Source organism: Adiantum capillus-veneris, chromosome 1 (assembly GCF_014529385.1).
Source record: "Adiantum capillus-veneris isolate H3 chromosome 1, ASM1452938v2, whole genome shotgun sequence".
NCBI lineage: Eukaryota > Viridiplantae > Streptophyta > Polypodiopsida > Polypodiales > Pteridaceae > Adiantum > Adiantum capillus-veneris.
The window spans coordinates 181,213,411-181,237,213 of record NC_140931.1 but is presented as its reverse complement, the minus strand read 5'-3'; the positions used below and the strand labels follow the sequence as shown (position 1 = coordinate 181,237,213).

Genomic DNA, 23,803 nt, shown 5'->3' with positions numbered 1-23,803 from the left:
CGGAGGTTATCCGTGCCAGTGCTAAAACGTCAAGGCTAGCAGGGGGTTCATGCTTTTGTGGGCTCGAAGAGCTTGCATTGAAATTTTCTATGGAAAGGGGTCATATGCGTTAACACAGATGACCCACTCATCCAAGCCAAAAATGTTAAGGCTAGCAAGGGTTTCACGCTGTTGCGAGCTCGAAGAGCTTGCATTGAAATTTGCTATGGCAAGGGGTCACCTACGTTAACGTGGATGCCCCTCTCATCCAACCTAAATTCTTCTGGGCTAGCAAGGGTTTCATATTGCTTTTGCGGGCTTCCATTAAAATTTGCTATGGCAAGGGGGCATTTGCGTTAACGTGGATGACCTGCTCAAGCCAACTAGGTCAAAGGGCTACCACTTTAAGGGATAAGGACATTGGTTTTGCTTAAGCAAAGGGGGTCATCTGCATTAATGCACGTGACCCTCTCATGCATTGCAACCATACAATGCATAGCCTAAACATGCTTGCGGACTCATGAGGCTAATGCTTCCTTGTATCATTTTTGCCTTACAAATACTCTCCATGGGACATTCTGGTTAAAAGTCTGTTGACAATGCCCAATGCTGATGTTTAAACCCAGAGACACCTATGAGTAACTTTTTTGCATTTATGCATAAATCAAACTGAATATAGATAGTTAATACAAACACATGCCATCAAACATGGATATCAAGAAAAGGTTCAATACTAGGCATTTATCAAACAATTCTTGGCCTAAATCAATAGTAAAAAACCTCTAAAGTGTTGCCTCAAGGGGGATCTGATTTGACAATAGCTCCTTTTCAGCAATATCAATAACTTGGGAAGGGAAAGAAGCTGCAAGGTCAATCATCGTTTTCTGCCTTTACATACAGGCTCATGCTCAGCTGAGTTGCAAGGTGCTTATACCTATTGAAACAAGTTCACATTTGTATTCACATTGTACTCAATGGTTCTGCTCTTCAAACCACTGCGCTGCAATGGAGAGAGAGAGAGAGAGAGAGAGAGAGAGAGAGAGAGAGAGAGAGAGAGAGAGAGAGAGAGAGAGAGAGAGAGAGAGAGAGAGAGAGAGAGAGAGAGAGAGAGAGAGAGAGAGAGCAGGATTATTTGATTTTTGACAGTGGTTAAACCACTTTGGACTACTCAGTGCACATGCTTGCTATCAATTAGCCATCACCCCAACATTCCATTCCCACCCTAGCATGCATAAGAGATTCATTTTTAGGAAAAATGATGTTCATTTTTTGGATTTGCGATGACTAAATTTCAAATCCCTAACGCATGAAAAAAAATTAGGTCTCATTCACGGCATTGAGGTAGTTCTACTCAAATAAGCCCTTGCTCGTTTTTTACTATCGTAAAAGAAGAGTAATTGTCCTTGATTATAGTTGGCAAACCCAAATCAAAGAAAGCCCATTAATAGTCACTATCTTTATGCAATCATGCTCACAATGATACAGTGAAAGGCATCCATAACACAAAGCATACATAAAACACATCTTGATTCAACATACAAATTGAACCCAACATCTTTGTGTAAAATTTCTAAGACTCATCTAGATGCCACGATTAGTCACCACATCCTAGTCTAACAATAAACATTGACCACATTTAGATGTCTGTGATGCTTTAGTCAAACAAAGATAGAATCTTGCATCATTTGAAGAGTGTGTGTGCACAGATGCGTGTGCACAGTGCGGTGTGCGTATGGGAGGGAGAGAAGGAGAGAGTACATAGTGTGTCGGTGGAGCAAGACTCTACTAATGAGCCGCCCCTTATTCTTTGTATATCTATAAAAGAATAAGGTTTCAGTGGGCATGCGCCCATAGCCTGGGCGACCGGGCAAGGCACAGACGCTTGTACCCCGAATGTGTCGATAAGTGGGTCCTACTAGCTAAATTACTAGTATGTACACTAAAACAGGTGAGACTCTCTCAACCTACGCCCATTGGCTCACTCACTCGATCTACATGCAACCGTATCGGCTCATGGTAGACAAGCATGCATACCCACGATAGAGCCTGCATGCAAATCCTGCATACTACTGTGTATGGTCTATAAAACTCCACTATGTATCATGTTAGTGTCAGTCACATCACACGACTGACAATCCCTGTTGCAAATGCTCCCACTTCAACTGCTAGGTCGGGTCTTGACACTACAAGGTCGTACATGAGACGTTTGAACACTGACGAAACCCGCACAATCCTAGCTATCCCAACCACCTCAGTTCTATGTGCATACTCTGCATCATTAGGACTAGCTGTCACAAATGGATTTGTTGACTTTGACTCCTGGAGGACCACCCTCCCCTCATTCATAGGGACTCGATGCGTGTGTCCTGATATCACCTCATTAGCCTCTAGCATGAGCATATAAAAAAACTCCAAATCTGTTATCTCGGCATGTGCCTCTAGGGAGCAGACCCACTCTACCTCTGTCTCTGCACACACTCAGACGATGCTTGATGTGTCTTAATGGAGCAATCCCGCTCCACCTTTGCCGTTGCAGAGTCCACTGACATGTCCTGCACAACCAAATGCTCTGTCTCTTGAGCATACTGGGATGCTAGAGAGTATCCACGAAAAGCCAATTATTGGATGTCGGAGAGACCCAGTGTCTCTCCCTCTCTCGAGCCGATGTCGAGGCTTGAAATTTAGCCATGTGTGTGTGCGTCAAAAGACACATACTCACCTCAGCATAGTAATGTGGATAAGTGCTTATTGCTGACCCAAAACATTTTAATAATTTTTATTTATTTTTTGAAAAATGAACAGAGCTTAAGCTCTCTTGATTGAGCTTGTGAGTGGCCACCTACTACAGCTGCTCAAAGGTCGTTAAGCATACATCAACGTAATTTGACAAAAATCTTAAGCTCACTCCTACCCACATAGCGTCGATCAAACTCCATGCACTCTTGCACTGGAAACATCTCCATTAGGAAGAGGATGGGGTCTAGCAGGGCCGTCTTAGTTTTCCATGAGATTATGAAGGTGATTAACATTTTAAGAAATAGGTGTATACCATGTATACAAGAATGGGTGTTTGCATACAATGCATTTTCCCCCAACAAAATATGAAAATCTTTATGATTTTCGGCCTTCCATAACTCCTACATAAAATCTCAAATTTGAGTAGAGATTAAAAGATCTGGGATCTACATATCACTCTTTCTTTAGATATGTTACATGATATGATTTTGTTGGGGGAAAATGCATACGATGCATTTTCCCCCAACAAAATATGAAAATCTTTATGATTTTCGGCCTTCCATAACTCCTACATAAAATCTCAAATTTGAGTAGAGATTAAAAGATGTGGGATCTACATATCACTCTTTCTTTAGATATGTTACATGATATGGTTTCACACATTATATTTTAAATTTTATTTTGGGAGGGAATTTGAATTCAAATAAACTAGCCATTTTTTCTTGTTCGAACTCAAAAGTTGCCATTTGATTGCTTTCTTAATACTAAAGGTTTGACTCTCTTAAACTGCCAAATAAAGAGGCCCTCATAGACTCCATTCTCTTCCTAATGCCGCACAATGGACCATGTCATGTTGGGCTGAGAACATTTTTCGATAATGGAGGTTGTCAACTTAGCCATGCAATCGTCGTGCATGTGTATGGTGGGAATAGCAAGAATGCCAGGGATGGTTTTATAGCACCATGTGTGCATGTCTATAGCCATATGAAAGGTGGTTTCCCACGATGGCAGCAGTCTCCTTTAAAAGAAAGGTAGTGATGGTTAAGGATAAGGGAGACTAGGGAAAGGATAAAGTGGACTTGGGAGAAGGGAAGATGTTATGGATGGTGTTTTTGAGGGCCAAAAGGCCTTCTAGAATGGGAATGCTTGGATAAAGGGATTCTACGACGGAAGTAAACAAAATGATATGGGGAGGAAAAGAGGGGGTGGTTAGGTCCAAGATAAGGGAGTGGGAGTCTTTGAGGTGCTAGGTTTTTGATAGGAGAATGGGATAGAGTTACGCATGGAACCATTTAGAAGCATTCTCCAAGAAGTAACCTTTTTAGGAGCATATGGGGCGACCTACAAGGGAGGGTTTGTGGATCGGGTAGGAGAAAGAAAGGGCAAGGTTTGGGTTTGGGTTTGCCAAGAGCGGAGGAGAGAATAAAGACTCATTCATTGTAGAGGGGAAGGGGGTAATTTGATACGATGGAAGCGAGGAGGGAAGATAGGAAAGATAGGGGAGGAGAAGATATAGAGGATCTGACAAGTGGCGAAGTGCTTCATTGTTATACCATGTCTTTGAGAGGACTACTGGTCCAAGGTTTTTATCCGCTGGTTTGATAATGATATTATGATCATTTTTTAAAGGAAGAGATGGTTTCTAATAATAATGGTTTTGAGTGAAAAGAGGGGGTATGTGAGAGAAGGGTTTCAAGGACGATGAAAATATGTTCGAAGGCGAGGTAAAGATTAGAGGAAGGTGATGAAGGATTCCAAAAGGGATTGGGGATAGATAAAGAGAGAGAAGAAGTTGAAGAAGCATTTTTGCAAAAGATTTTAAGTTGAAGTGATCTTTTGAGGTTAGAATAAGATTCTAGGAGTGAGTTTGGAGGGGGTGGAGGAGAGGGAGGAATGTAGTTGAGGCCTAGACCAAGAAGCTTTTGCTCTGGGAAGGAAAGGGAACGTTTTGAGAGATTGTGAGAAGAGAGGTTGGTGACTTTGTGTTCAAGAGAGAAGGTAGAGAGATTTTTTAAGACCAAAATTTTAAAGAGGAAGGGGTTTGTGAGAGGAAGCCAATACTTGCATCTTTTTACCTGAAGGGTAGGAATAGGAGAGAAGAGGGAAAGAACAAGGAGGAGGGGTCCAAATGTGAGGGTTTGCTCTCAGTATAGTTGATCATTTTGAGATATGCAAGGGGCTAATTCTAGTTTCTTGGTGAACTTAGCATGCAAAATCTCCTAATGATGGAAACATATAAAAAGAAGAAGGGGAACATGGAATCACAATGCTTTGTTTGGGACTTTCTAAATGAAGTGATGACCAAGCACGAATACAAGAAGAAGATATTTGGCTTCATTGCAGACAAGCTCAAGAAAACAAGAATGCAATAAGACATGTTTTCGATTAGGGCGAGCGCAATGTGATGGATGGATGGGAGTGCCTATTTCTATAGAAACAAAGCATGGTTCACCACACCACCAAGTACATAGCCTTGATTCTTCCAAGAGAGACACAAAGAGATGAGTGAAAAGTGGACACGAGCACCATCTAAGAAATCTATAGCATCCAAGGTTCGTCTAAGATGGCAATAGTTGCACAAATGACTACACTGAGCTAGTGAGAGGTTCACAATGCATTCATGGTTGAGTTGCTAAGAGATTTGCATTACCCGTTGGGACGACACCATGACATTATTGAAAAGAACATTGAGAGCCCAACGCTTTATGCACAAACCGTGCTAAAAGCAAGCATGGGAATTGGCTGGCATGAGAGAGATTCGAGAGGAAAATATTTCTATACGACACATGCACCACTAATCTAGCAGATACTATTTTATAATGTACCAAAGTAACCGTTTACTCTAAAGACTAGACGGATCATCATTGCAAAGGCTTATTGCGTAGATGGGCAATCGACCATCTATGATAATTAGGACAATCAATAAGGCTATGGAGGAAACTCCATGCTATAGAGCACCCACAACTTTCGTGATGAAAGAGACAACCATTTGAGGTAATCAATGTAGACGACAACTCAATGCACCAACTGGAGTACAACTCGGTCCCTTATCTTGCCCTATTCTAACTCTTCTCAACACCTTTCCCAAAACGTGCATTAGCTAGTCTTACATTTGCAAATTCAAGACACAAGTATTATTCAAAGCTTTGATCTACCTCTCAAATATATTCCATTAAGAAAGAACAACCTTTATGGGAATGATTCTCTTCTTAATACTTACTCAAGAAACCAGCATGGTTCAACTTCCATTCTTCACTTCTTACATGTAATAGGCTTTATTTATCACATGTGATCCATAGAAACCTTCACATTGTTATTTATCAGAGTTTGTTGTCTAGCAAGATTGTTACCTTGCCTAGTAAGCAGTAAATCCCATCATACTCAAAACAATTTTTGTATAGTTCCGACTGTATCATATTTTGTATGGTATCAAAGCTACTTGAGTACAATTATCTCTATACCCATGTAGTTTTGCAAAAGGGATTAAGCAAATTAAAGTGTAATTTCTTTTGACCAATTGAGTTATTCAGGTTCTATCTTGTCTTGATTTCAAAGACGACGATTGATTTTATTTGACCCATCATTGGAGATTAAAAATCAATATGTTATCAAGCATACCCTTTGTGGGATGTCCTTAAGGCACCGACACACAATACAATAGGAGCATCTATGTTTTAGGCTTGCTATCCTGGCTACTAGTGCTAGTGGTTATACTAGCTTATGTTATCAAGCATACCCTTTGTGGAATGTCCCTAAGGCACCAACACACAATACAATAGGAGCATCTATGTTTTAGGCTTGCTATCTTGGCTACTAGTGCTAGTGGTTGAGATGCCTTGCCAGAACCAACGCACTACCCAACAGTGATTATAAATGGGTGCAACTTGACAACTAGACAAGATCTTTTCTCATCAAATAGCAAGACAGAGTATGTCATCCCTTCTCAACAAAATTTGACTCCATACCATGAGGCATTAATACTTAGTTTTAGATTACACTGTATTGGTTACAGAATTGTAAGATTCAAACATACTCAGTATTTCAGAAGCTATGAGTCTCCAAAAGCTTACCCACTGCCACTAAAGGCATCAACATATTCTTATGCTTTATCTTGAGTCTTTCAAACTTCTCCAAAATAGAGAAAAATAGTGTAAAAACCCCAAAAATAGACCTAATTTTCTAAATTTTCCTCTTGGAAAATTCAAGGGAAGGAATTTTGTATGTTTGGAGAAATGATTTTTCCCGAACAGTGGCTTGAACAAAAGTTATATAAGACGACTTTAAAAAGCGTAGAAAGAAAAAGTGATTGACAACCTTAGAGAGTCCGATAGCTTACTCTAGTATATTTTCATAAAGATTAAGACAAAAGCTAATGGTTTAGTGCAATCTGGAATAATATTAGAAAATCTAAAGCCCTTCATCTAGGCTTATAGAGGGATGCGATCACCCATAGTTATATTGCTACAAAACATGCACGACGAAGAATCAGAATATTCATTAGAGAGACTTTCCTAGACAACTTTGGGCAAGAAAACTCTATACTTATCCTCTACATTTATAGAAATTGTATCTCAAAAATTCTCCCCAAAATATGAGGGGTATTTTGCGGATTATTCCCCAAATTTCAGGGGTATTTTGGTAATTTCTCTAACTTATGTTTAGCAAAATAACCAGTTCTTATGTTCGGAATACCCAACTATCCATATCATTAGCTTCTTTTCATAGCATATGTGCCGATCTTTACATACTTATGATCTTAAGTTTTAACAAAAAAACATGATATACATTTGCACTAACAACAATAGTGTTTACCTTCAAAGTTAAGGTTCTATTGAGTGCGTACACAAGATGTAAAGATCTTACCCTATATCATATTCTCAAGCTTCAAAGCTCCAGAGATTTATTTCCTTGATGGGTAGATTAGCTCAAACTGTACCATTCATTAATCCATTTGATTAGCAAAACTTCAAATAGTAAAGCATACTACTACCTTTAAAAGATCAGCGGTCTGATTATGTACCTAATGAGAGAGAAATGATATGAGTTGAAACGAAATATTAACATCTTCAAAAGGCCAAAATAACCTATGAGACCAAACTGTTACAAACTGGTGAATCCGATATCATGTCTGGGTACAAAAAAGAGGTACTACGAATAAGTGCTACTCTCTAGCTGTGTGGGGTATGTGTAATCATTGATACCATAGGTTCCCAATACAAGAGGGTGATACAAAGTGTGATGAATCCATCCTCATCTGTATGCTGGGTGTCAAGCCCATATAGCTCGAATCCTCTGCTATAGTCTCCGTCGATGCTGTGAAGCTCCTCTCCTCGATCGAGACTGTCTCGATCTCCCTAGCTCCAATGCTCCGTCAATGAGAGTACTGTGGGTGCGAGTATGAGCTGAGCTTTGCCGTGGTGGCTGCTCCTCTACCTGTCTAGTGCCTGGTGTGAAGAATTCAATAATTTGTCTTTGGGACTGTCTTTCTCCAGCACTCCTCAGTAAACTGTCTCTGTGTCTTGTGTATCTCAAGTAGATACAATGCCAGACATCTCTGGTCCTAATAGTTGAAGAGAGGTCCGAAGCCTTCTCTGAATAGAGAGTGGAAGCGACCCCGTATCTCGTAGTACACTATGCATCGACATATATAATGCATATCCATCCTTGGCTCTTTATGGTAATCTCCACTCATGTGAGACAGCGATGGTGCATCAAGGGAGTACTGGAAGGGAGGTAGTTTGTCCATGCTGAAGCCATGTATCTGGAACGATGATGACATTTGTGCATACCAGCATGATGTGTCTCCCTGTAAAGCTAACTGTCTAGAGGACTCAAGGGCCAATCTGACATATCTGTCTTTGGTATCCCATAAGCTGTGCATATAGGAGACTGGTCTGGTAAGCGCCTCTATCTCCATAGGAGGGGGTTGCTAACTCCGCTCTGATGATCTCGTGGGGCACAGAGGCCTTGGCTCTAATCTACCTTTTTCTTTGCCACAGAGAGAGAGAGAGAGAGAGAGAGAGAGAGAGAGAGAGAGAGAGAGAGAGAGAGAGAGCTGTAAAAATCGCCACATGGCAAACTATAGAAAACTAAAAGCCTTTGTCGCCTTCAGGCCTGCTTTGTAATTATTGATGTACTTGCCTTCAGAATAGGCACCATTTGGGCATGATAGAAATCTACCTCTTTCTTTGCCAGAGAGAGAGATTTGACATCGTATGATGAATTCCAAAGACCTCAAAGACCTATCTGTTGAGTCTTCACAAAGTAGGAGAGATGCTTGATTCCAGCAACTACAAGAAAATCATGGTTTTCCACGTCTTGGCCAAACTTTATGGAGTAGTGCTTGAGCAGGAGTTGAGCTCATATGCAGAGTCTAAGGGTGGATCTGCACAGGCAGGGGTAGAACCCCAGCCCGCGTTTGTCAGAAAATTCTGCCCATGAGTCTCAACTCTGCCAAAATTGGCAGAGTTGGAAAATGTGTCTTCTACCCTGCCCCACTGAACAAGTTGCCATTTCGTGCTGGCTCTAGTTAACAGAAGCGACAAATTGATGATGAGTGGTGGGGATAGAGCGTCCGCGCGGATCAGCCCTAAGGGCTTACACTTATCAAGATGGGCACGTTTCAGAAGAGCTTACTCTTACCATTGATCATGTCTTCACTCACTCCAATAACGACGTGGGGACCCTTGAGAGAGTGGATAGGACCCCCTCCTCCTCCCTCGTTGATAATTGACACGGGCAGGACTCGCCTGACCCTTTTCGGCCGCCACTGCTCCTGCCACTCCACAGGTCAGCTCTCTCCCTATCTCTCTCTCTCTCTCTCTCTCTTCCCCCAAAGTTCTCTCCTTCTGAGTTGCGTGCCATCTCTCACAGATGCTTCTCCGTCACCTGCTCTTTACGGTCTGCTGATAGTCCAGCACCTAACTCTGTTCAGTGCAGGTGGCCCACTGCACGCCGAGCCTCATCCAATTGAAGGTTACTCTACAACAGCTATGCCGCTGGTCACCTTGGCCACCTTCCCCCAGCGCTGGATGCTACCTGCCATCCACTACGGTAGCCATCTGAGGCTTGTACTCTCCCGAGAGCCTGTTGGCTTTCCTGCGGGTAGAGAACGAGTTGGGCTTGTCACAAGAGGTAGCAGAAATTGAGGAACTGTGGCACCACGGGTGCTCCGTGACGGTGGGGATCGGTCCTTCTTGTGGTTCTTCCCCAGTATGTAGTCCACCTGCGCCACGGTCCACAGCAGTATTGTTTGCTACTTGGGAGAGTCAGAGTCACTAGCTTACATGAATTTTCCCTTCTCAAAACAGCTGCTCTGGTTGGCCTTCTCAGATTTGATCAGGACCATGTTTCTGGCAGACAAAAATAGAAAGTGAAGTGCTGGCTTAGCCTCAGAGTGCACACACAAACTCTCTTTGGGCCAATCCAAAAGAAAGGGAAGAGGAAGCAGTAGCTGCAATCCGCCTCACACTACCTGCCTTGAACCTCAGCTAATCTCGTTCTCTTTGGGTGGTTGCCTATTATAGGCTCAGCATGCACATTCAGAACCAGCTTTATAGTGCTTGTTATTGGCTTGCTATGCATAACCAGACCCAACCTTGTTGGGGGTTGGTAAATAGACCCAGCTGGGCAAAATCAAGAAGGGCACGCACGGAAATCACAAACGTTGACTGTGCATGTTATCAAACGATGACTTGGCAAGTCAAGGACGTGGCAGCTGGCAGATGTGTCATTATGCCGACGTCACATCTGCCATGTGGCAGGCAAAAAGATAGTCAACATCAGGAAAAAACAGCAGACTGTGCAGCAGATTCCTTAAATGATAGCCAAAATTAGGAACAGCAGTTGGAGTTATGTTGTGCCTTCCCTAGCATGCAGCTTTGTGATCTAGGGGAGGAGACATTTTATCTGGCTTTCTTCTTCAGGCATCTTCTCTTACACTTAAGGAGCGGGCTCCTATGGCTGCGTTTTCTTGAGGAGGTGGATTGGCTAATTGCTTTCTCTTTGGCAATTGCACGTATATTTGGAGTTGTCTATCCCTATTGAGGATTTGATGTAGGCTGATCTTGAGCTCTAGCCCTGACTTGCACAAGCATATGTAGAGTTTCAGGCTGATTTTAGAGTTTTTAAGGTTCCTAAAGAGGGGTAGTAGGTTGATGACTCAATTGCATCGTTGTACCAGGTTGCGGATTTTGGATGACACAGGGAGATTTCTAAGCTCCTAAAAGTAGAGGATGTACATAGATTTGTTCTTTTCCATCCAAGGATGGAAGTTTTTAGTTCCAACTTCAGTAGCTCTTGACCATCGGTATGCAGCACACCAGGTGCATTTGCTTGAGTTGGCTCCGGAGTTCAAGCCTTTTCTTGCACAGGCAGATGTAGAGTTGTGGCCCAATCATGTAATCTTCAATGTTTCTAAAAAGGGTAGCAGGTTGATGACTCTGTTGCACCGTTGTACCAGGTTACAGTTTTTGGATGATACAAGGGGGATTTCCTTGCTCCTAGATGTAGAAGATGAACATAGATTTGTTATTTTCCATCCAAGGATGGAAATCGTGAGTTCGAGCTTCGGCATATGTTTGAGTTGGCTATGGTAGGTAGAAGGGTTTTCTTATATCTCTGGTACTACTACTTGTATGATCATCCGACTTCAGACGTTTGAACTTTGAGGCCTAGAGGGGGAGCATTTGGTGCCATTTGCTTAGTCGACTTTGACAATGATTCGAGTAGGTATTGTTGGAGTGTGGACTACTCCAACTCCATTTTGTGTCTTTGCTGACTGTAATGTGGCCCTGCATATTGGGCCTTGGTCATGATCATCCGACTTCATAGGTTTGAATTTGAGGCCTAGAGGGGGAGCATTTGGTGCCATTTGCTTAGCCGACTTTGACAATGATTCGAGTAGGTATTGTTGGAGTGTGGACTACTCCAACTCCATTTTCTGTCTTTGCTGACTGTAATGTCGCCCTGCATATTGGGCCTTGGTCATGTCCTTTTGTGAGCTTCTCAGTACTCGGTGGGGAACATGTTTGCTATCCTTTTTGACAGTATTCTTGTTGACCAACATTAGATTTGTCGAGATCCTTCGGGTGACAGGTTTGCTCGTAGTGGCGGTAGTTTGCGGGACGTTTAGTTCTCGCTTTCTCAGTCAGCAACATACGAAGGCTTCTCCCATATTTCTCTTTGGAGAGCTTCAATCTAGGATAGCCCAAATCCAAAGTTCATGGGCATGTTGCAATTTTTCTAGGCGTCCTTTACTCATTTGAGTATTGGTGTCACAAGACGGGCACCACGTGCCAACTGAAAAGAACAAACGGAACAACTTTAAGAACTTTAAATAACAACTGAATTGAAAGAGATGCACGACACACAAGACAGCGCGGAGTTCCACCCCAGAGAGCATTCGCCCCAAACCTTGGTGCCCCTTTCTGTATTTCTTTATATTGCTTGAACTCAGCACATCGCCGGTATTCCATCCTCTACACCCCACGCAGAGCATGCCAGAGAATGAGCCCTTGGCTCATATTTAAAGGCCCTTAGCCATGAAAAGCAACCATGAAAAGCTTTCAAACTCAAAAGCATCCGATCCCAAAAACTAGCTTAAAAAGTTGCCAACGCATTTCAAGGAAATCCGTACAATTGCCATGTCGGCACAGCCAACGCATATTGCGGAAACATGTCAACGCAGAACTCGGAAATCCCTACAGCAGTTGCCATGTCATCATCTCTCCACGCTGGTCTTCTGGGTGTTTTACTCTAATGCCTTTAGTCACTCTGGCCCCATCGGACGGGGCCCCATAGGTTGGTGGGAACTACTTTTGCTTCTTCTTCTTCTGCTGCTTCTACATCTTAGGGTTTAGGTTCCTTGGTTGGGATCTGCAGGTTAGCTCCATTCTTCAATGACTTGACACATCAACAGTTTGTGACATTCCCCCTTCTTGAAAGAAAGTAATCGTCCGCGATTATAGCATATCTACAAAACAACTCAGGTTAGCTCAAAAATTACCGATGGTCATTTTGAGGGACAATCAGTTTTCTCATTCCAAATCGGAGTTGTTGATTTCCTGGGTCATTGGTTTTCCAAAAGAATCTCATTCAGTAAGGAGTCTCATTCCAGATCAGAACTCCTGATATATTGGGTCGTTGACTTCCTAGAAGTATCTCATCCAATAAGGAGTCTCATTCCAGATCGGAACTCTTGATATTTTGGGTCGTTGGCTTCCAGAAGTATCTCATCCAATAAGGAATATTCAGTCGTTGGCACATCACAATGCAACACAAATGCTTACATATGCATGTTACAAGACATAGAAACATAAAGCGGCCGATGAACACTCTTCCCGCATAACCTAACAAGGTCTGGGTCAGGAGATATTCAATGACTCCCTCATCACTCCTCCCGCATAACCTAAAAGGTCCGGGCCGGGAGACAGAGGCTTTTCACAACGGAACGTCCCCCAAACCGTAGCCTGCGTTGTTTGGAGGTGTTGGGAGTGACTGCTTATACTTCTTAATACTCCCCCCGTAATAACCATCCAAGTCCGGGCCATGAGTAAAAGCATCACTTTTCTAACATTTAATACTCCCCTTGCAAATAACCACAAGGGTCCGGGCCACGAGTATGAACAAGCATTCTCAAACATCATTTCTCAGTACTCCAATGAAACTAGTATTAAAACCAGAGTCAAACAATTCAAATCGGCACCAAGACAAGTTCAAAACAGATACCATCCATTTCAAACAAATTCCAAATAGGATCGTCTAACAAGTTCTCAAACAGATTCTCAGACAAAACTCAAACTTAAAAAGCAATCTCGACATGAGTCGAGCTCGAAAAGACGATTGGCTTTCCATCCTAAAACCTGCACCAAAATTAGGGTTAGATTTCTTTGATAAGGTTATAGCCGATTGCAGCAATGGTCCATAAGCTCTTGGACAAACAATGTTCCTGTGGCGGTGATGGTAATCCCAAGATATACTAATCATACTGGACCTCCAAGGTTATCAGCTCGAGAAGAGACACCTACTGAGATATGTCGAGAAATTTCAAGTCATAATCTGCAAGGGTGTCTGTGACAAGCATTTCAGGATATCCCAATCTGCAAGAAGCTGCCAAAAACCGTATAACTTCGGGCAAGTTTTTTCTTGAAAGCTTGTCAAGACCTTGGAGTTTGCGGCTTGGTAGCTATAGACATCCACCACTGCATGGCACTACCACGTGCCAATAGAAAAGAACAAACTGAATAGACTTTTATCACTTCAATAACAACTGAATTGAAAGAGAGAGACGACATGCGACACGGAGTGGAGGAATTCCACCCCTGAGAGTATTGGCCCCAAACCTCGACGTCCCTTTCGGTATTTCTTTATATTGCATCAACATAGTACAAGCCGGTACTCCATCCTCTGCATCTTCGTCCAGAAGCATGCTAGAGAATGAGCCTTAGTCTCATATTTAAAGGCCCTTGGCCATTAAAAGTAGTTTACATGAAAAGCCTTAAACTCAAAAGCATCTTGTCAAAAAGCTGCCAGCGCAAATTATGGAAATCCGTACAGTGCAACGTTAGCTCCCATCAGGGCTAATCACGGAAATCCGTACAATCTGCCATGTTAGCAATCAATGTGAAACGTGGGATTCCGTACAGTCAGTCATGTCAGCAATCAGCGTGAAATGCGGGATTCCGTACGATGTGCCACGTCAACAGGCTAGCGTGAATTGTGGAAATTTGCTGCTTTTGCTTCTTCACTTAGGGTTTAGGTCCTTGGCTGGTAGCTCCGTTCTTCAGTGACTTGACACGTCAGCAGTTTGTGACATCCCCCCTTCTTGAAAGAGAGTAATCGTTCGCGATTACAGCATATTTGCAAAACAATTCAAGTTAGCTCAAAAATTTCCAAGGGTCATTCTGAGGGACAATCAGCTTGCTCTTTTTGTTAAGGAGTTGGCTTCTCCTGTCGTCCAGATTGGAACTCTTGATATTCCGGCGTAGTATTATTAGCCATCACACCCACACCGCACTGATTTTCCACGTGTGTCTCGATGCACTAATATTACATACCCAGACAATCTCATCCAATTAGGAATATTCAGTGGTTGGCACATCACAATGCAACACAAATGCTCACATATGCATGCTACAAGACACATAAACATTAAGTCGCCGATGAACACTCCCCCCGCAAATAACCATCAAGGTGCAGGCCATGAGTTGTTCAACGACTCCCTCATCACTCCTCCCGCAAATAACCTAAAAAGGTATGGGCCATCAGATATAGAGGCCTTTTACAACCAAATGCCCCCCAGACCGTAGCGTGCGTCGTTTGGAGGTGCTGAGAGTAACCACTGCTCAGACTTCTTAATACTCCCCCTGCAAGTAACCATCCAGGTCCAGGCCATGAGTAAAAGCAACACTTTTCAAACATTTCAATACTCCCCCCGCAAATAACCATAAGGGTTTGGGCCATGAGTATGAACAAGCATTATTAAACATCATTTCTCAGTACTCCACCCGGGAGTAAAATCACCAATCATTGAAACCAATATTAAAATCAGAGTCAAACAATTCAAATCGGCACCAAGACAGGTTAAAAACAGATACCATCCATTTCAAACAAATTCCAAACAGGATCACCAAACAAGTTCTCAAACAGAACTCAAACTTAAAAAGTAATCTCGACATCAGTCGAGCTTGAAAAGTCGACTTTCCATCCTGAAACCTGCACCAAAAATTAAGGTTAGGTTCCTTCCATAAGGTCGTAGCTGACCACAGCATGGTCCATCAGTTCTTGGACAGACAGTCTTCCTTTGGCGACGATGGTAGTCTTGGGACATAGCAATCACACAGGACCTCCTAGTGTTTTTAGCTCGAAAGAGACGCCTACTGAGAGATGTCGAGAAATTTCAAGTTATAATCTTCTAGGGTCGCCACGGCAAGCATTTCAGGATACCCCACTTTGCTAGAAGTTGCACTCCGAAGGAAGTTGTCAGAAAACCTATAACTTTGGGCAAAAATTTTCTTGGAAGCCTGCCAAGTCCTTTGGAGTGAGCGGCTTGGTAGCTATATAGACTTCCACCACTGCATGACACTACATTTGAGAAAAAAACAGCAGCTTGAAACAAAGCTTGGATCCTTCTCTTGCAAGTGATCTTTATGGCTTATGCCCTGTAAGACATGAGCGGTGAAGACGGAAGCGTGCCCAATGCGCGAGTGAAGTAAGGGTGGGAGTGCCTAGTAAGTTCGGGTCCGAGACAGATTCTTCAATAAAATTTCTGGAGCGATACCTTGCTCTGTCTGCTCTTTGGTAGGACTGGTATGCTTTCAGAAAAGCACATGCCTGACGCTCTGATACCACTGTCACAAGACGGGCACCATGTGCCAATAGAAAAGAACAGATTGAACAAACTTTTAGCACTTCAATAACAATTGAACTGAAAGAGAGAGATGACACGCGACACGGAGTGGTGAAGTTCCACCCCAGAGAGTATTGGCCCCAAACCTTGGTGCCCCTTCGGTATTTCTTTATATTGCATCAACACAGTACAAGTTGGTACTCCATCCTCTGCATCTTCGTCTAGAAGCATGCCAGAGAATGAGCCCTAGCCTCATATTTAAAGGCCCTTGGCCATTAAAAGCAGTTCACATGAAAAGCCTTAAACTCAAAAGCGTCTGGAAGAAAAGCATCTTGTTCAAAAGCTGCCAAGGCAAATTACGAAATCCGTACAATGCCATGTAAGCACTTGTCAGCGCAAATCACGGAAATCCGTACAATCTGCCACGTCAGCAGTCAGCGTGAAATGCGGGATTTCATATAGTCTACCACGTCAGCAGGCCAGCGTGAATTGCAGAAATCTGCTGCGTCTGCTTCTTCACTTAGGGTTTAGGCCCCTCGGCCGGTAGCTCCATTCTTCAGTGGCTTGACACGTCAGCAGTTTATGACAGTGATGAAGACGGGAGCGTGCCTAATGCGCGATGAAGTAAGGGTGGAGTGGCTAATAAGTCCAGGGTTAGGACACAAAGATTTTTTGAAAAAATTCTCTGTGAAACTTGGAAGCGCCATCTTGCTCCGTCTGCTCTTTGGGTAGGACCGATATGCTTTCAGAAAAGCCTACGCTTGAAGCTCTGATACCACAGTCACGAGACGGGCACCACATGCCAACGGAAAAAGAACAGATTGAACAACTTTAAGCACTTTAAATAACAAAAGAAGTGAAAGAGATGTACGACACACGAGATGGGAGTGGTGGAGTTCCACCCCAGTGAGCACTGGCCCCAAACCTTGGCGCCCCTTTCGATGTTTCTATATATTGCTTGAACTCATCACATCGTTGGTACTCCATCCTCTGCACCTCACGCGGGGCATGCAAGAGAATGAGCCCTTTGCTCATATTTAAAGGCCCTTGGCCATGAAAAGCAGCTACATGAAAATCTTTCAAACTCAATAGTATCTGATCCAAAAAATTGGCTTAAAAAGCTACCAGCGGATTTCAAGGAAATCCGTACAACTGCAATGTCAGCACAGCCATCGCATATTGCGAAAACATGTCAGCGCAGTATTCGGAAATCTGTACAACAGCCGCCACGTCATCATCTCTCCACGCTAGTCTTCTAGGTGTTTTACATTAATGCTTTTAGTCACTTGGACCCATCGAACGGGGTCCATAGGTTGGTGGGAACTTCTATTGCTTCTTCTTCTTCTGTTGCTTCTTCTTCTTAGGGTTTAGACTCCTTGGCAGGGATCTGCAGGTTAGCTCCATTCTTCAATGGCTTGACATGTCAGCAGTTTGTGACAATTGGTATTATGTTGTGTATTGGATGGGGATTGACACAGTAGTGTGGGTGCATTTTTTGAAGCACAAGTTTGAAGGACAACATTTTGACAAAGACTCAAGGAAGCAAATTACAATAGGTGTAAACACGCTCTTCTTAGCCTGTTTGGAGCGTTGACGTATTGTCTTGGATTGCCCAGGTTTGATCTTGACAGACTCCCAAGAGTGGAGGACATATGGTTTGATCTTAGGGAGTTTGCTTTAGTAGGTAGGTCCTGAGGGATCACAACAACTCCCTTGGTAAACATGATCCTGAAGTGATGACCCCGGTTGTCTTCAACTACTTGAGAGGTGAATTCACCTTTGGTATGCTCTTACATGGGTCTCCAGTTCCATGAGACTCGGGTTGTGCTAGCTAGTTACAAAAGAAGTAGGTCTACTCTAGGTTGTCTCAAGTGTCTTTTTGGTGGTACTTTTTTCTCTCTTCCTTGGATTGAGTGGAAAGGGGGGACTTTCTATCTTAAGAGGGGGGCTCGTAGCTCTAGCTATGTGGGTTTGAGTGAGTCATTGTTCTAGTGGATACCTTAGTGTGGAGTCTTGAGGATACTTCTCTTTAAAAGGGGGCTTCCAGGTTATTATCTTCATATGACTTCTGATGCTCCATACAACGGACTGCTCCATACAACGGACTGCTCCATACAATGGAGTATCATGCATAGAGTCTCATCCTCGGTTTTGTTGCTTGCTTCTTGTAGCCGTTGGATGGTGTGCTTGAGCCCATGGTTCAATTAGTATCTTGGTGGATATCTTCTTGAGCCATTTTGACACATGTACCCTTGCGCCACTTTGGCGGTTGCTCCGTCTTTTGGATTTGTTGTGTGACGGTGTCACAAACTGCTAACATGTCAAGCCACTAAAGGCCCAGTGGGTTAGGACTCCCTAGCCCTAACCCTAATCCTAGCTGACTTGCAGATCCCGACTGAGGGGCCTAAACCCTAGCAGAAGCTTAAGGATTTACCAACTTATAGATTCTCATCGAGTGGCGTAATTATTAAAATGGGTTAGCATTTTAAAAATCCTAACCCCCTACAACTTATTGGACCCCGTCCGATGGGGCCCAAGTCCTTAGGACTCTAAAAACATTAAAATAAAGCAGCCCACACATACTCAAAGTACTTAGCATGAAGAAAATGACGTAAAGGTTGTACGAACAGACCCCGCAATTCACGCTGTACGGATTTCCAGGCTCTGCACTGACTGTTGTCATCTTGCCGTTACAATGGTATCAGAGCTCCAGTCGTGTGCTTTTCTGAAAGCATATCGGTCCTTCCGAGAACAGACAAAGCACGATGGAGTTCATGGATTCGGTAGAGTACCTGCAGTTCCTCCTCGCTGAGCTTCACGACATTCTTTCACAGCATCCGCAACAAAATCTCCAATGCTGCAAGGTTTCCTACAGTTTTTGAACTTCACGCTACCCCCTTTAATGCAGGTGGTACCTCCTCCGACACCAAAAAGTGTGAGAGCTTCCAATCGGCAACCTTCCCAGCCGTCTGTTCTGATTGGGGGAGTCTTTCGGAATATGGTGTATCCATCTGACCTTGATCCTTGACCCTGATCCAATGCAACCGCCTTTGCCACCGGTGTTGCCCCCACCTTCCACACCACCACCACAACCAGGCTACAATGGTTGGAGCCTGTATGGATACCCTTACTATTCGTACCTAGGGTATGCGCCTAACCAACCAAAGGATTTCAAAGATGGTGGCACAACAATCAAAATTTTCACCTTTTCTAGGGTGAAAGAAACGAAGAAAGCATATCAATTTCTACAACAATTCGACAGCATCTATGCTTTGGGAAACTAAATCCAAGATTTCTCGAGCAACGAGGGTTTTTAAAGGTAATGCTATGCAATGGTGGAGTTCAATCGCAACCAATTGCATGCTCTAAGGACCTGGCAAGCTTTCAAGACAATAATTGCACACAGTTATATGACTTCTCTTGAAGTGAGTGTCACAAAACGGGAGCGTACACGAGCACTTAGAAAATCTGAAAATTATAATTCTTTGAAAACATGAGAGAAGGGAGAAGATCGACACAGTATTGGGGACCAGAAGATGGGCTGGTCCCCCCCCGTTAAGAGTATTCTTTTATTCAAGGAGAATTCTTATACGAGCACGAGAACCCGAGGAAACCCCTCCGTTCTGTAATCTTAGACCCGAAGGTCGTGCTTCCCCGTAAAGGGCTTGGGCACAAGGCCGTTCTTTCCCGTAAGGGACTTAGGCGCGAAGCCGTACTTTCCCGTAAGGGACTTAGGCGTGAAGCCGTACTTTCTCGTAAGTGACTTAGGCGTGAAGCCGTACTTTCCCGTAAGGGACTTAGACGTGAAGCCGTACTTTCCCGTAAGTGACTTAGGCGTGAAGCCGTACTTCCCGTGAAGGGCCTTCCCGTAAGACGGGAGATTCCTGCAAAACAAACCACACAAACACGTGACAACAATTCGTATGGCGAATCCACAATAGATACCTGTCGCTCTTGCGCGGGAAAAAGCGACTTTCGTGCTTCGTAGTCTCGCGATCTCTTGCGGCGGCAGAGTCTTCTCTTGCTGACGTTGGTACCCCCTTTGAGTGAGGGCATGTGGTGCTTTTATAGCTCCGTGGCCACGGAATAGCTGCTCGCGTAGAGATCGCGGCCGTTTTTTTTTTTTTGTTGCGCTATTCTACCCGAAATAGGGAGAGAGAATTCGTTGGCTGGTTTTGTTGCTTTATCTTCTAAGTGGCTGCCCACTTATTAAGTGGGCGGCCGGCATATTTAAAAATTGGTCTATACCTGCCCAAAAACTCAATAAAACCTTATAAGTTAAAACCAATGCATTTCACAACACTTCCCAGGCGTCCCTGGATGCAACCACATGCACGAATGCAATGCAAACATAGATTCCTCGCGGGAAAGCGTCTGCCTTCCCGCGATTGTTCCTGCTTTTTGTAAAAAGCTTCATTGAACCCATCTTTATTCTTGTGCTTGCGTTCTTACGCGTATTTTCTTACTTAGTTCGGATTTCCTCCTTAGCCTATGGGATTCCCCCTTACTGATGCACCCGTCACCCATCATGTGACGCATCAGGGGCATTCGTAACCCGGCCCTTTCCACCGAACGTACGGAAACTCCTTCGCGATGTTTACCGTCACCCATCAAATGACACATCAGAGTTGTCCGTTCCTGATGGCAGTTCCTGTAGCTACAATCTCTTAACAGTTCTTAGTGCACATAATAAAATATCCTAAAAAAGAAATTAATCATTAAAAATAAGAAAATAGTCAAATTAGCAACATCCCTCTGGCTTCTAAACAGTTGACCTCAACTGTAGTGCTTGGACATATTCCCCGGCTGAGCTCTAGACTGCACTTGATCGACTATCGGTTTGGGCTCAAACTTGGGGCATGAAGTTCGGTATAAGCAAGTGCCAAGCCACAGTCTTCTTCGGGGACCTGCAGAACCTCAAGAAGAATGGTTCGTTCACTTTAGACGGAGAACGCGTTGAGGTGACTGAAAATTATAGGTACCTAGGGATCATCGTGGATTCCGAATTCAGCTTGGAGACCATTATCCAAGATAGGACGACAAAGGGGCGGGGATGCCTCTTTGCGGCCAAGCACGTCCTCACCTCTCGCGCTCTCCCTCTATGGACGAGGCTGAGCATTTTCAAAGCTTGCGTCTACCCAGTGATTACCTACGGAGCAGAGATCATGGGGGCACACGACCAAAAGAAATTATTGCCGCTCCAACGCCTCGTGGCCACATGAATGATGTGGTTGGTGGGGAAAGCGGCAAAGTTGACAACAGTCGCAGCGTCGACCCTGCATCACGAACTGAACATCCCCCCGGTCGTCGCCTTCTGCGGTGCCCAACGGAAGCGTGCGTATGACAAGTTCGGATCGGTTAGCACGCTCATTAGGGACCTAGTTGCAACCACCCCTAAGTTCCGGAAGGGGTGGGCGTGGACAACGAGGACGGATAGGTGGTTCCGTCAACACTGTCCAGCTGCGACCGTGGAGACGGCCAGGGAACTGATATGGGACAAGTGGGACTCAAGGGCCGACTGTGCCTCTCTAACCAATTATAAGCTCCGTGGGATGAATATCACGCGTAATTACCTTTTCCGGTGTAACTTATCTTTGAGTATGAAGCGCGACGGCGAGCGCCTCCTATTGCTCGCTAGAATAGGAGGATTAAGACTAGCGGATAAGGTCTTACCGAGCGGGAGTGCATGCCCCCTGTGCAATGACTTGGAGGGTGGGCAATCAATTGACCATATCGTGTTGAACTGCCCGGCCCTGACCCGAGCTCGAGATGAACGTCTCGGCGGACTACTTGATACCATTTGGGACCTGCAGATCTCGGCGGGTGTCGCTCTTAGTGATGGGGAATTTACCACTATCCTCCTTGGTGGGGAGGCTCACGGAGTCAGGTTGACCCATTGGGTTAACCCGCATCCGCATTCGAGGGGAGCAGTTGCAGGGCACCACCTTGTAGCAGCTTTCCTTGGTGAGGCAATACCACTGTATCAAAGAGCATTGAACGCTAGGTTGCTAACCTAACAGACCGATTGGATGAATCGGAGATAAATCAGATCCCCCCTACGCCTAAGGAAGGGGGAAAGGATGAAATTCTCCTTAGTAGCAAAAAGTTTATAAACTATGTGCTAAAAGTGAATAACTTGATGATACTGGTACATGGGTTGCTTCATCAATGGGCAAGAAGAGTGAGGGAGACTCTGATTGTCGCCGGATCGGGACTCCACCTACGAGCCGACGCCCAAGTTGGGTTTGGCAATTTCTCTCGAAAACCCGTCGGGGTCATCAAGGTTTTGGCGAGTGAGGGCAACCAAGTCTCGCAGTATCTGGATCCCTACGGGGCTCTTGGGCGCTGTCATGCCCTTAACGGGGTCTGCCAGGGATCCCTCGGATGAACTAACGAGGGTGCAAGTCCTAAAATATTGGACAGGCTATCCATCCCCAAGGCGGTGTCTAAGGTCTCTAATTGAGATTGAAATCAGTGACAAAAGCTTCACCTTGCGAGAGTAGGCCGGGCACCATGCCCGGCCCCCCGGCTCGCTAAAGTAAAGTAAAAAAAAGATGGGATAGGGAGAGGTCTCACGGTGGTAGATTGGCCACTAGATCTCCTGCGGGAGTGATGTGGGTCTGCCAGGTGACACGCTGCTTGCCGATTCTATGAGGCGATTGCTTGGATTCTTCGATGCATCGGTAAATCATCTTGAAATTTGAGCTTACTTGGTCGTGGGTGGTACGGCACAGTGTTGTGGAGTTATGCTCGTTTGCGGAGGCAAGAGCCTTTTGCACACGTAAAAGTTAAGGGACAGGTTGCAAAGATGCTACTTGGTGAAGTTCAAGAACTATCCACCCATGGATGCAAAGTGGATGGAAGAGCATGAACTGTCAGAGTCATCAAATGTATTGCAGCTTTACCTTGAGGCCTTTGGATTACAGCCTACTTATGCCCCAACCCAACGTGTGCAAAGGAGGGGTAATGATAGAGCTAGCACATCAAATGTACTCATGGATTCAGTGCAATAGCAGTGTACAGTTTGACAAATGTATTAAGGTCTCATTAAGTCATTTGTACACATGTTTTGACAGTCTTTCTTGCGGATACATGCGATGATAAAAGGATGCTTACCACACAAGATCATCTATGGCATGTATATATGGCACGCAATCGAGGACGTTCGCGATTTTAAGAGGGTGGTATGTCACGAGGACATGGCAATTGCTAACTTGAGTTGTTGGTTTCTTTCCGATGATTTTTGTTTAATTTTTGGGACCCTCTTTTTGAAGTTGCAAATTACCGGACATTGTGTGGCAAGTGTGAAACGACCAACGGCCGAGAGTTTCACCCATAGTCGGGAAGGGCAGGTCACCACGAGTTGGTCGGGCTAATCGGCACTGGAATCCGAGCAGTAAAAGGGTGTCTAGGCTCAGTTCAAAGTCATTTAGGCTTCTCGCGACACTTATGAGTTGGTGGGTACTAGGGAATTAACTCAAAAGAGGCAAATTGGACACTTGGCGGCTTCTGATGCAAGTGCCAGAAGCATCAGCAAGAGGGGGCGCCCATTTCAAGAGAGGGGACTGATTTCAGTCCATTAAGTGCTACAATGTGTGTGAGTAGTGGGTGCAAGTGCTCACAACTTTAATGGAAGCTTGCCTTCTCCCTTGCTCTATGTAGCGCGACGATTTTCTCTCGCGCATCTCTCTTTCCCCTTTGCACATATGGTAATGCCCCACTAGTTGGGCTTCTCAAATG

At 44.3% G+C, this 23,803-nt stretch overlaps 1 protein-coding gene across 1 annotated transcript in view; it reads left to right on the top strand.

Moving 5' to 3' along the window:
• Positions 1–8,988: 8,988 nt before the first annotated feature.
• The window catches only part of LOC147466107 (uncharacterized), a 50,653-nt gene continuing 35,838 nt past the window's right edge, over positions 8,989–23,803 (top strand). The window contains exons 1-2 of the mRNA XM_086523928.1: positions 8,989–9,114; positions 9,458–9,504. Of these exons, the coding sequence (XP_086380054.1) occupies positions 8,989–9,114; positions 9,458–9,504 (173 nt within the window). The remainder of the gene's footprint in view (positions 9,115–9,457; positions 9,505–23,803) is intronic.